Below are 14,164 nucleotides of genomic sequence, written 5' to 3'. Positions count from 1 at the left end.
TTAAAAACAAAATGTGGAAAGAAATAAGTCAGAGAAGGTAAAAGTTCAGCAGGGCAAGGCTGCAGCAGTCTCCAAGGAGAGAGCGTTGTCGTTGGATGGCTGTGTGGCGAAGCCGCAGTGAAGATGTTTACCTTAGAACTTAATCGCCGAAAAGGAAGTTGAAAATTTCTAGAAGGGGGAACTAGAGGGCTACAGCTGAAGACAGTTTCACAAGGCTGTATATCAATTTGGCGAAGTACAGCTGAAAAGGATTTGGTGCTGTGGAGAAAAACATAGAGGAAGACGCCGCAAAGTTAGTCTCCCAACGTTGCACCTCGAACGGATAAGTGAGCAGGTTGGTCCCAGTCTTTTTTTTGGGCCAAATTTAGTGTAAGTCCTCAGTGGTGGAAACTGGCCATCTGGCCATATTTAGCACCACAACCAAGGGTCCAGGAGTGGATGAAGACCTCTTGGGGGTTCAGGATTCAGGCTGGGTTCAGGTGCAGGTTAAAGATGGTGGGAGCCTGTTATGTGCATGCGTCTCTGAACAGGAGGCCAGTGAAGTAGCCCTTGGAGTCACTTCTGGTAGTCCTAGGTGTAGATGCGGGGCTCAACAGAAAGGCTGGCCTCTGAGGGTTCAAGGCAGGTTCCTGGCAGCAAAGCCATCTTTCCAGGTACAGCAGCAGTCTGGCAGAATGCACAGCAGGTCAAAGCAGTAGGCAGTCCTCAAAGTCCTTCCGCAGGTCCAATAGTAAACTGAAGAGTGGATCTGAATGTCCTACTGTTATCTTCTGGTTCCCTTATTCTGGAAGGTGCGAAACCTAAGGAAATGCTCTTTGAAGTGCATGGACTTTCCCGACTTCCCTGCCTTGGCTCCAAGCTGGCTGCAGTGTCAATACAGTGTTATTAAGTCATTAGTGTGAAGGCAGAGTACAAGCTATTTAGGTGTAAGTGTGGCTGTGCTCAGCTTCACCCCCCATCCTGACAGTTGATGGCTGATTGAGGCACACCTAATCACTCTTTTCTGTGACTGTCTAGGAGGACTTCACAAAGTCAAACTGTCAGCTACAGCCAGTCATGTGACCCAAGACAGGCTGCAGGCACAAAGGGCTAAGGGCAGAAAAATGTCAACTTTCTAAAAGTGGTATTTCCAAAATTGTAATGAAAAATCTGACATTACCATTAAAGAGGGTTCATCATTACAATTCCTTAGGTACTAAACATAACATATGTACCTCATCTCAATTAGGAATTACAGCTTGGTAAATATAATAAGGAATCTGCAATGTTAACTTATGGGCGAGGTAGGCCCGATAGTAGTAAAAAACTAATTTGGGAGTTTTTCATTAATAAGATATGTAAAACTTAGAAGTACATGTCTAACCTTTGAATCATACAGCAACCAACCTATGGGTCACCTAAAGCCTACCTTGGGGGTGACTTATATGTAGGGCTCCTGGCTTTGTGGTATTTATTTTTTTGACATTTCCGTCTGTATTTATCCAGATTATTTTTTTCTAATTGTATCTGTATCTATCCACATTTCTTTTGGGTTTTGTGAAAGAATCAAACTGAAACTAGTACATTTGATAAATGTGCACTCATTTTTAACCCAACAGGTTTTAATGATATGAACACCCACAGACGATAAATCAACGCACTTACATGAAAACATGCACATTTGATTATCAACAATGTGCACATCTCCTGCTGCTTAAGCCTCATTACTAAAATTGCTTTCTGTTTTTACCCCATTACCTGTCAATCCACTCGTCTATTATAGGCCTTGCAATTATGACTGACAGCATTTAGAATCACTCAAAAACAAACCTATTTTCTGTTATTATTCGCATTTTAAAAAAAATGCAGCCAGAAAAATACATGTTTTTATGTCTGTCTTTATCTGTAGAAATCAGTAAAAATATAAAACCGGGAGCCTTACTTAAATGTAATAAAATGGGAGTTTAATGCTTGGCAAGGGGGTTTAAATGCCAAGTAGGCATGACAGTGTGACACTGCACTCAGGGTGCAATGGCAGGCCTGGAACATATTTTAAGTGTTACTTAAGAGGGTGGCATAAGAAGTCCTGCAGGCCCAAACAGTTTGTTTGGACTTGTAGGACTTTTACAAATGACTTCCTTAATCACATTTGAAGCATGAATAACGCTTCCAAAAGATGTAAAGCTTACTCCTATCTCAGGTGGATGAGGTGCCCAAATAGTGCTACTTCAGGAGAAGTATGAAGTGTACAGCAGATTGCTGAAGGAGCGATGGATCCAGTATTATACAGGGTATTCTGCATATGGTAGGGGTGCGCTGATTTCAGTGATGCCACAAGCACCTTCTATTACACAAAAAACATGAATAGATCATGATGCTACTATGTCCGATTTGGAGGTAAGTTGGAAAGCGTAGATTTACTGCTGGCAAGTATCTGTGCTGGCAAGATTGACTTCCTGCAAATGCAGTTGGGGATTCCTTGACTTATTACCAACACATTTGGGTAAGTTAGCACAGCTACCTATGATATTGGGGGGCTGACTGCAACTGTGTGTCTGATGTGAGTGTGGACCAGCAGTAGCGGCTGCTACTGAGCATGGGTGGTGGGGCACAGGGTAGGGGGAATGGAGGGGTGAATGAAAAGAAATAAACTCACTTACCTGAATGCCACCGGGTGCTGCCGACTCTGCTCCATCTCCACCGCACCACAACAGGAAGCTCCCAGAAACCCCTGTGCAATCACAACGCTGCCTTAAGCAGCATTGTGAATGGTCTGAGCACTGTGGCTTGGCGCTCAGACAGGGGCTTGGAGGCTTTGCCTGGTCCTCACCAGGCTCTGTAATGCAGATTGGTGGGGAAGATGCAAAGTGCGCATGACAGTTTGACCAGCCCTCGTGGGCTGGTCAAACCGGCATGCACACTTTAAAGTGTGGTTTACACTCGCCCCCTGCACTGGCCCACCCGCCCACACCCGAGCAAAAAGAAAAACAAAAACGATAATAACGTTAGTTATTCCCGTTTTCCTTTTAACATTGCTTGCAGAGCCGTGGGGCTATGCTCCTCCTCCTTAGCGGAGGAACCGCCACTGTGGACCAATCCTACCCCACTCTGCCCGCCCGTCCTACAGTGATGCAGACATCTTAAGGTTTGAGAGAATTGATAACCAACTGAGGCTTATTGGCTGCAGGCGAGTACACAACCCTTCTGCTACACCTTACTGCTATTCTGGCATCCACCGTCTACATGCTAGGCTTCACAGCATTTATTGTTCAGAGCACAGGGCCAGTTCATGGGGTGGAGTAACTCTGATCATAGCCCTCTATGGTTGGAGGTAGAGGTGGTAGCTTACCATCTGTGATCACTGGTCCAGGTGTCAGTCCTTGGCTTTGGAAGAGCCCTTGCTTAAAACACGATGGGCATCAAGCTCCAGCTCTTCTTTAATAGGGAGTGGGGACAAACAGGCTCTTCTGATTAACAACACAAATGTACAAAAGGTACCAATGCCTGGAATATTTCCTTTTTTCTATTTTTTTGTGCTATGGTATTGATTTTTAAGAGGGTTTAAACCTAGTAAGTGACCTTTTTTTTAATTAACCGGGCATGTACTCCTCACCCACTCTAGTTGGCATGGTTCTTCACAGGGACACCCTTCGCCAGCAACATATGTTATATGAGGGGTTCTGCACGAGCTCTTTTGTTTTTTGATGTATAGATTTTTTTGTGTAGTGTCTGAAATTCCTGCAGTTGACAATGGGTCTCCGGGGTTCTTTCTGTTAAATGTTGTCTAGTGAGGGGCACTACTTCCATTTATCATTGTTCCCTAACTATCCCCAAGGGTAAAATAATTGTGGCTAGGCCTAGGTAATTATAGTATGAATACCGCCGGGATAGGAGTTGTGCATTGTTGAAAAATAATCAGATGTCAAAAATTAACGTGCATTTGATGACCAATTTCAAGTGCTGATTAAGCCCTGGGGGTAGGATGCACAACTCTACGTTTCAGGAGTGCGGTAATGCAGAGCATGACATCCTATGGAATAATGCACATCTTTGTTTTGTTCTGTGGTGCCCAGCTCCTTTTGTGGCTCAATATAGAGTCGATTGCTGCATGTCTCAGTTATTAGGTCGAGCCTAGTGTTGCAGCGCGCATGAGCTGCTCGCTCTGCGAGGCATGCTGTAGTAGGGTATGTTGTGGAAGTGCTGTGGAAGCCTTGCCCACTCTCCCCCCCATATTTGTAATTGGCTGGTGTCAATGTCCTTGATAAACGCTGGCTTCCGATTCATTATGAGGCTTGTTCGTCCCGCCTTGGTACCGCCCTGTCTCGATTTGTTGCCGCCCATAAGGACTGGACCTTTTAATTCGCACCTAACACGGCATGCTTTATCTAGTGGGTGAGCACTATTTACTTTATTGACAATGGCGGCTGTCCTACTGCAGGCACAACATGCTTTGGTGCCTTCTTTACTCCCCCCCCCTCCCTCTCGTTGTCCGTGCCTTCTCCCCCTCCCGCTGTCCGTGCCTTCAAATAACCCCCACCCCTGCCGTCCCTCCCGTGTCGTCATGCCTACTGTGCCTTCACACTCATGCTGTGTGTTCTTTCCCACCCCCCCCCCATTGTCAGTGATCACTACCATTTGTAAAGCAGTAGGTCTCGCGTAAATGCGAGTCCTATTGCATTGCAAATGCTGGTTGAGTTCTACCTATTGGAGTGCAGTAAGGTTTTCTCTTGCAGTGCAACGTGTCGTAGCATACGGCACAGGCCTGTTTGTGGCATACCCAGAAGTGATTCGCTCCATTGCTCTTTTTGTACTGTTTTTTGGGCACGCTCTGCGTTGGTTTGACTACTGAGATTTGTGGAAAGTCTGTAAGGCACACCACATTCACACAGAAGCATACCCTTGGCTATGACAGCATCATTATTGTTTTCCCACTCCATGTTGCGATTGTATTGACCTCAGAATGATGAAATGCTGAATTACATTGAGGGAGTAAAGCATGTAACCTCATGGTAGAACAAAGGCCCCCGCAGTGGGTGCACTCATCCACGGAGCCTTCAGAACGACACATGGCAGGCTGTAGATTTTTCAGGCAAAAGCTGACAGCCTCTCCTTTCACCCACTAGGTCAACGATCTTTAAGTATTGTCAGTTTATAGTGGTTTCTTAGCTCAATGTACTTTAAAATGTACAAATTGGTACTTTTTGTTTAAGCTTTTATTGGTATCTGAGCCACTCTACCGTCTATGAAGTGGTCTCTAAATCATGTTGAAACACCCACGCCCCCAATCATTTCACCAGTACCCCTAGGAGGAGATCACCCAGCTCAATAGGGTGGTCTAAAATCAACTTTAATAATCATTTCAGCACAAATAGAGCCTACAGGAGGCGCTGTACTGGACCCAAAGATGGCACATGTGGTTTACATTTTGGTAAACGATTGCTTGAGGAAATAATGCATGGCAAGATACTTTGGGCCTGATTACGAGTTTGGCCGTCGGACTGCTAGACTTGCATGGGCGTGCGGCAGTGGCGGTCTTCCAACCACCCTATTACAACTAGGGCGGTTGGACTGCCTTTGCACCGCCGCAAGCGCCAGGGATCTTGGCGGTGGTGCAGCGATCTTGAGGCTTCAGTATGCTTGGCGGGACCGCCGCGGTCCTGCCAAACGTATTACGAGTTTCCTCTCTGCCACGGTTTTCATGGTGGTTCCTACTCCATGAATACCATGGCAGAGAGGGAACAAAGGGGGCCCTACAAGGCTCTCTTTTGCCTCAGGGACATGAGGTGCATGCAGGGGGGCATATGTTGTGCCCCTGTGTGCATGCACCCCAGTACCTGCATGGCATGGACTGCACCAGTCTATGTCGTGCACGTACTACCTTTGACGTTCCCATTGCGGCGCCTATTTCATAGGCACCACTGTGGGGACGCCAAACATCCACCCGTCAGTGACTTAAAAAGTCATAATCTGGTCAGCGGGGTGTACATGGGTTTGGTGGTGGGGCGGCAGGGTGGTCGCACTCCTGCACCGCCATACTTTGTACAGTGCTGTGCTGAGGCATGACGGGGAGGGTACTGCCCTACACATGAGGGAGCCAATCTATGGTAGTGACTGCATTGGACATGATGTATTGTGAGGAAAAGGATGGCCACAATATTCCCAATTCACTCATCTTACGTCATAAAGTGACCTGGGTCAGAGGCCACATGACCTTTTACCCTCATTTGATTTGGGCCACGTCCCAAATGATGCCATTTCCTGTGATGTCATCTTGGTGCCAAATACTATTTTGAAATCTGCAAAATGCTGCCTGGTTTTGATCACAGAACGTCTGTTGCCACGCATGCAATCGTGTCTAATGTTTCTTTTCTTTTGTAGAGGCCCACAGCGAAGGAGCTGCTCAAACACAGGTTTATAGTGCGAAATGCGAAAAAAACGTCCTACTTGACTGAGCTTATTGACAGGTACAAGCGGTGGAAGACGGAGCAAAGCCCCGAGCAGAGCCACGACGACCAGAGCTCGGAGGAGTCTGACACGTAAGAGGCGCGACGCAGTGATTAACTGCGCAGTAAAGATGGCGTCGCAGCTGATTTGTATTACCTTGATTAGGACGCTGATTGGATATTGTGAGAGGAATGCAACCCTTGATTTGGCCTTGTAGATTGATGACTAAACAACACGCTCATACTTTTAAACAATAATAAGCATCTAAATACAGAAAGCTCTTTCCGTGGCGTGGCTGCAGAAAGTTGTGCCAAAAAAACTGTTTATTGCAGCTTGCTTCAGAGAAACTCCCCAAGGTTGCCGGAAAGAGCGAGAAACGCTTCCAAATCTGCTCATTCATTGAAAACTAAGCCTAGTCGCCTGTTTTAAATGCTTTTTCATTCCCTGGATAAGCAGTCCCATCAAGTTCAGGGAATTTCAAGGATGGTTACGTTTGTGTTCCCACTACGTTTTGCTGTTGGGGCATAAAGCAGTCCTTATGCTAGGCTACATATTCAGCATAAATACCGGTCCCCGATCCTCAATGCCTCCTTGAGGGCGGGGAGTGTCCCACGCGCCTGGAAAAGGGCGATGGTGATCCCCCTCCTGAAAAAGCCTGGTCTTGATGCCGAGGCTTTGGCCAATTATAGGCCAATTTCACTTCTCCCGGCTCTGGCTAAGATCACCGAGAAACATGTGCATGGCGTCTTGTCGAACTTCCTTGAGGTTAACAATCTGCTCCATCCATCCCAATCCGGTTTCCGTCCGAATTTCAGTACGGAAACAGCGTTGGTGGAGGTCTCTGAGATCATCAGGGAGACCTTGGATGGGGGTGGCAAGGCCATGCTAGTCATGTTGGACCTGTCGGCGGCTTTCGACACCGTTCCCCATAAGGCGCTGCTTGCCAGGCTTTATGACATCGGCCTAAGGGGGACGGTGCTCAGATGGTTTACATCCTTCCTGGAGGGTCGCCGCCAGACGGTCTGGGTTTCCCAGAGCTCCGCCGAGATGCCGCCATTGGGTGTTGGGGTTCCACAGGGCTCGGTGTTGAGCCCGACATTATTTAACATCTTTATGTCCCCTCTGGCGGCTGCGGTTGAGGCTTATGGAGCCCAGATCGTGTCTTACGCCGATGACACACAACTCCTCTTCACGTGTCAAAAAGATCAGACATTTGACGGGGAGAGAATCCGGGACTGCCTGGACAGGGTCTTCAGCTGGTTTCAGCAAAACTGTCTGAAGGCCAACTCCAGCAAGTCGGAGGTTCTGTTCTTCGGCTGTGCCTTCGATCCCGAGTGGCGACAGTGGTGGCCGGCCGCCATGTGCCCTCCGGCTCAATCGTCCGTGGTCGCCAAGAACTTGGGTGTTAAGCTCGATAATAAACTTTCTCTGAAAGCGCACGTCCTTAGCCTGTCCGGCACCTGTTTCGGCATCCTCAGAATGCTCCGCAAGTTTCTACCCTTATTGTCTGCGGAGCACAGACGGATCACGGTGCAGGCGCTTATCGGATCCAGGCTAGATTACGCTAACGCCCTTTTCCTAGGCCTCCCGGACTATTTGGTTCAGCGCCTGCAGGTGGCGCAGAACTCGGCAGCCCGGGCAATCTTTGGTCTGCATAGACGAGCGCGGGCCTCGGAGTTGTTGCAGACGCTTCATTGGCTTCCAATCCGGAAGCGGATTGTTTTTAAATCTCTGACGCTGGTGCACAAGGCTTTGTTTGGCTCTGGCGCAGGATACCTGAAGAAAAGATTGGCCTTCTATCGCCCAGCTCGCTCGCTGCGCTCTGAATCCCTGTTCACTGCGATGGTCCCACGCGTGCGGAAAGCCCGGATTGGGGGGCGCTCTTTCAGCCTTAAGGCTCCCCAGCTGTGGAATGCGCTTCCGTTGGCACTCCGCAGCACTCCCAACCTGCTTCAATTCAGGAAGAATTTGAAGACTTGGCTTTTTAGGGCTCGCCTGCTGATGCGCTTCAGCGCATAGCTGGCGAAGCTCTATAGGGGCTTATCCAGTGTTTATCCACTGGCGATTCCACTGGCGATTCCTTCAAGTGCATGTGCTTTTTAGGTCATTGCGCTTGCGCAAGCCCTAAAAAGCGCGTGCACAATGCCACCAGCCGCCTGCCTGCCTGCCTCGCATTACCACATCAAAGGCAGCCCTCCGAGCGCATTTCTCACCCCCTAATTATTCACGGCCGGCCGGCAGGCACATCAAAGGCTGCTGCTGCCGTGACTCGCATTTCTCCTCCCTCCTCCCCTATCACTGCCCAGGCCGGCCGTACTTTCTCTTTACAAGGGCGCCCATTCCTGAATCACTTGAAATCTCTCCACATTATTTGCATTTTGTTAATTAAAAAAATTAACTTCAACACAGCGTTGCACATTTTTCTCGACTTCGGAAGGATGAGTCCCAATCTCATTTGTACAAAGTGTTGTAATGGGATTATTGGAGAGTTAGAGAAACGTGCTCACAAGTTACATTTTTATGCAAATCATCTGAGTAAATAAACAATAGCATGGTGCCGTTTGCGTCCTTGACTTGATCTGGTTTTTATTTTTATTTTGCTATTATTCTCACAAAGGCTAAGAAGGTCTGCCTACTTTAGTATTAAGTGCTATACGTCGCATAAGCAACAGCTAACCATTCACTCACCCATGCAACGCCACTCACCCACGCAACGCCACTCACCCACGCAACGCCACTCACACACGCAACGCCACTCACCCACGCAACACCACTCACACACGCAACGCCACTCACACACGCAACGCCACTCACACACGCAACGCCACTCACACACGCAACGCCACACACGCAACGCCACACACACACGCAACGCCACACACACATGCAACGCCACACACACATGCACCGCCACTCACACATGCAACGCCACTCACACATGCAACGCCACTCACACATGCAACGCCACTCACACATGCAACGCCACTCACACACGCAACGCCACTCAACCACGCAACGCCACTCACCCACGCAACGCCACTCAGCCACGCAACGCCACTCAGCCACGCAACGCCACTCAGCCACGCAACGCCACTCAGCCACGCAACGCCACTCAGCCACGCAACGCCACTCACACACGCAACGCCACTCACACACGCAACGCCACTCACACACGCAACGCCACACACACACGCAACGCCACACACACACGCAACGCCACACACACACGCAACGCCACTCACACACGCAACGCCACTCACACATGCAACGCCACTCACACATGCAACGCCACTCACACATGCAACGCCACTCACACATGCAACGCCACTCACACACGCAACGCCACTCAACCACGCAACGCCACTCACCCACGCAACGCCACTCACCACGCAACGCCACTCACCCACGCAACGCCACTCACCCACGCAACGCCACTCACCCACGCAACGCCACTCACCCACGCAACGCCACTCACCCACGCAACGCCACTCACCCACGCAACGCCACTCACACACGCAACGCCACACACACACGCAACGCCACACACACACGCAACGCCACACACACACGCAACGCCACTCACACACGCAACGCCACTCACACACGCAACGCCACTCACACACGCAACGCCACTCACACACGCAACGCCACTCACACACGCAACGCCACACACACACGCAACGCCACACACACGCGCAACGCCACACACACGCGCAACGCCACTCACACATGCAACGCCACTCACACATGCAACGCCACTCACACATGCAACGCCACTCACACATGCAACGCCACTCACACATGCAACGCCACTCAACCACGCAACGCCACTCACACACGCAACGCCACTCAACCACGCAACGCCACTCACCCACGCAACGCCACTCAGCCACGCAACGCCACTCAGCCACGCAACGCCACTCACACACGCAACGCCACTCACACACGCAACGCCACTCACACACGCAACGCCACTCACACACGCAACGCCACTCACACACGCAACGCCACACACACACGCAACGCCACACACACACGCAACGCCACTCACACACGCAACGCCACTCACACACGCAACGCCACTCACACATGCAACGCCACTCACACATGCAACGCCACTCACACATGCAACGCCACTCACACACACAACGCCACTCAACCACGCAACGCCACTCACCCACGCAACGCCACTCACCCACGCAACGCCACTCACCCACGCAACGCCACTCACCCACGCAACGCCACTCACCCACGCAACGCCACTCACCCACGCAACGCCACACACACACGCAACGCCACACACACACGCAACGCCACACACACACGCAACGCCACACACACACGCAACGCCACTCACACACGCAACGCCACTCACACACGCAACGCCACTCACACACGCAACGCCACTCACACACGCAACGCCACTCACCCACGCAACGCCACTCACCCACGCAACGCCACTCACCCACGCAACGCCACTCACCCACGCAACGCCACTCACCCACGCAACGCCACACACACACGCAACGCCACACACACACGCAACGCCACACACACACGCAACGCCACACACACACGCAACGCCACACACACACGCAACGCCACTCACCCACGCAACGCCACTCACCCACGCAACGCCACTCACCCACGCAACGCCACTCACCCACGCAACGCCACTCACCCACGCAACGCCGCTCAGCCACGCAACGCCGCTCAGCCACGCAACGCCGCTCAGCCACGCAACGCCGCTCAGCCACGCAACGCCGCTCAGCCACGCAACGCCGCTCACCCACGCAACGCCGCTCACCCACGCAACGCCACTCACCCACGCAACGCCACTCATCCACGCAACACCACTCATCCACGCAACGCCACTCATCTATATGCAAAACGAAAAATGTCAAACTCTTCTATTGCGAGACCTATTGCATTTTCAATGCTTGTTAATCATTCTGTTTAGGTGGCTTTTTCTCGTTTCGGGTTTTGTTTTATCTGTTATGTTGATTGATACTGTAAGTTGCCTGTGGAAAGCGCCGGGACACTCTTTTAGAGTAGCCGTGCGCTATAAAAATGCACTTTAACATAACATAACATAACATAAATACCCGTCCCAGGGATTGTGCGGTATTTATTTATTTTTTTTGTTTTATATAGCGCGAATTAGACCCACTTTACACGAGCCCCGGTTATGTTACAGAGGGACACATGCATTTTTTTGTTAGGCACCGGGAGATTAAGTGATTTACCCAGAATCACAGAATGTTGAGCGTCCCTGCTGAGACTCGAACCCAGTTCCCCAGATTCGATGTCAACCACTCTAGCCGTTAGACCACATCCTCTCCCCTGTTATTGTCCTGCTGATTCTAGGTGCCGCAGCGGTATGTAACTGTTACCACGCAACTTTTAGCACGAAATACTTTTACAACGAAACTATTACCACGCAGGACCCTTTACCACGAATACCTTTACAACGCATTACACTACAACGCAGATACTATTACAACGCATACCGTTACAACGTAAGTATAGGTAAGTTTATCTTTTTTTTTAAACATTTATTAGGGGTATTGGGTTTGGGTTTTGGGGTACAGGGGTATTTTTAGGTTTCAGGGATGGGTTTGGGTTTTGGGGTACAAGGGTATTTTTAGGTTTCAGGGTTGGTTTGGGTTTTGGGGTTTTGGGGTATTTTTAGGTTTCAGGGATGGGTTTGGGTTTTGGGGTACAGGGGTATTTTTAGGTTTCAGGGATGGGTTTGGGTTTTGGGGTACAGGGGTATTTTTAGGTTTCAGGTTTTGGGGTACAGGGGTATTTTTAGGTTTCAGGGATGGGTTTGGGTTTTGGGGTACAGGGGTATTTTTAGGTTTCAGGGTTGGGTTTTGGGGTACAGGGGTATTTTTAGGTTTCAGGGATGGGTTTGGGTTTTGGGGTACAGGGGTATTTTTAGGTTTCAGGGATGGGTTTGGGTTTTGGGGTACAGGGGTATTTTTAGGTTTCAGGTTTTGGGGTACAGGGGTATTTTTAGGTTTCAGGGATGGGTTTGGGTTTTGGGGTACAGGGGTATTTTTAGGTTTCAGGGTTGGGTTTGGGTTTTGGGGTACAGGGGTATTTTTAGGTTTCAGGGATGGGTTTGGGTTTTGGGGTACAGGGGTATTTTTAGGTTTCAGGGTTGGGTTTGGGTTTTGGGGTACAGGGGTATTTTTAGGTTTCAGGGTTGGGTTTGGGTTTTGGGGTACAGGGTTATTTTGAGGTTTCAGGGATGGGTTTGGGTTTTGGGGTACAGGGGTATTTTTAGGTTTCAGGGTTGGGTTTGGGTTTTGGGGTACAGGGGTATTTTTAGGTTTCAGGGTTGGGTTTGGGTTTTGGGGTACAGGGGTATTTTTAACATATATATTTACAAATTAATTAATAAAAATTAATATAATTAATTAAAATATTTAATATTAAAAGAATAAATTATTAATTAAAAAAATATTAATAATTACATTATTTTAAAATATTATATACTTACCTATACTTACGTTGTAATGGTATGCGTTGTAATAGTACCTGCGTTGTAGTGTATTGCGTTGTAAAGGTATTCGTGGTAAAGGGTCCTGCGTTGTAAAAATTGCGTGGTAATGGTATGCATGCTAAAAGAATGCGTGGTATCAACATATATCCGCCGCAGCACCAGTACCCGGAGCCTGTGCCAGGTAGCACCACTCCCCCGGAGCCTCTGCAGTACCTGGCCTGCTGATACTTTGATGCTGTGCTGCTGGTGGGCAGCAGTGTCTGTCCCAGTGACTGGACAGGCTTGGCCTGGTTCTGGTCTGGTGCCGATCTGGTACTGTGCTGCAGGGGAGTGCCAGCGCCTGCTGATACACAATACCTTGTATGCTGCTCTGATACTTTTCTCCAGGAGAGTGGTCACTCCCTTGCCGGTTGCTGTTCTGTTACTGTGCTGCAGGTGGACACCAGTGGCAGGCGCTGTACTATACCTCGCCTTCTGCAGGGACTGGGGCGGGTGTGGGGGGGTTGGGTGGTGCAAGTGTTTTGCTGGGGATCAGAAATACAAAAATAAAAATACTTACCTCTAGGCCAGGTTCCGTGTCTTCTGTGCTCCTCCTCTCCTGCCTCCGACAGGAACAGGAAGCAGGCAGCCAGGCTCCCTCCCCTAATCCAATCACAAAACTGCAATGCAACATTGTGATTGGTCTGCCAGGGCCTGGAGGGGGGGACATGTTCTCCATGCAGGCTGTGATGTAGCCTGCTCGGAGAACAGGGAAGTGCGCATAACTGATTTGGGCGGCCCAAGAGGGCAAATCACTCCTTTCCTGCCCTGCTCGGAGAGCAGAGCAGCCCCGTCCACCCGCCTGCCGCAAAGCAGCAGGGCACAAAACATAAAATGACAATAACTCTAAGTTATTGTCATTTTATGTTTCTCACTGCTTAAAAGCAGTGTGGCGACGCTCCTCCACCATAGCGGAGGAGCCGCCCCTGCTGTGGAATACCTGGCCTGGTGCTGCTGCTCTCATACTGTACTGGCAGGGGAGGGGTGGCACAAGTGTAGTAGGGGGCGATAGTGCCAGACCCGGGATTTGTGCATTCCCTGACCTGCTGCTGCTAACTTGTTGTATTCTGTTGGGGTTCAAAAAGTAAAGCCTCTCCGGATTCAGCTCTGATACTGTGCTGGGGCTGAGCAACAAAGCCTTCCTCTGTGGCTGCCCAGTACCTGAGGACGAGTGTCTGAAAAGTTTCAGCA

The 14,164-nt window shown here is 49.8% G+C and overlaps 1 protein-coding gene across 1 annotated transcript in view; it reads left to right on the top strand.

The window, feature by feature from the left end:
• The window catches only part of STK24 (serine/threonine kinase 24), a 587,809-nt gene that overhangs the window by 518,841 nt on the left and 54,804 nt on the right, over nt 1–14,164 (top strand). The window contains exon 7 of the mRNA XM_078657516.1: nt 6,358–6,515. Within this exon, the coding sequence (XP_078513642.1) occupies nt 6,358–6,515 (158 nt within the window). The remainder of the gene's footprint in view (nt 1–6,357; nt 6,516–14,164) is intronic.

The sequence above is a fragment of the Lissotriton helveticus genome, chromosome 8 (assembly GCF_964261635.1).
Source record: "Lissotriton helveticus chromosome 8, aLisHel1.1, whole genome shotgun sequence".
In the NCBI taxonomy this organism is placed as follows: domain Eukaryota; kingdom Metazoa; phylum Chordata; class Amphibia; order Caudata; family Salamandridae; genus Lissotriton; species Lissotriton helveticus.
Note: the sequence above shows the minus strand (reverse complement) of the source record. Positions and strands in the feature narration are given on the sequence as shown.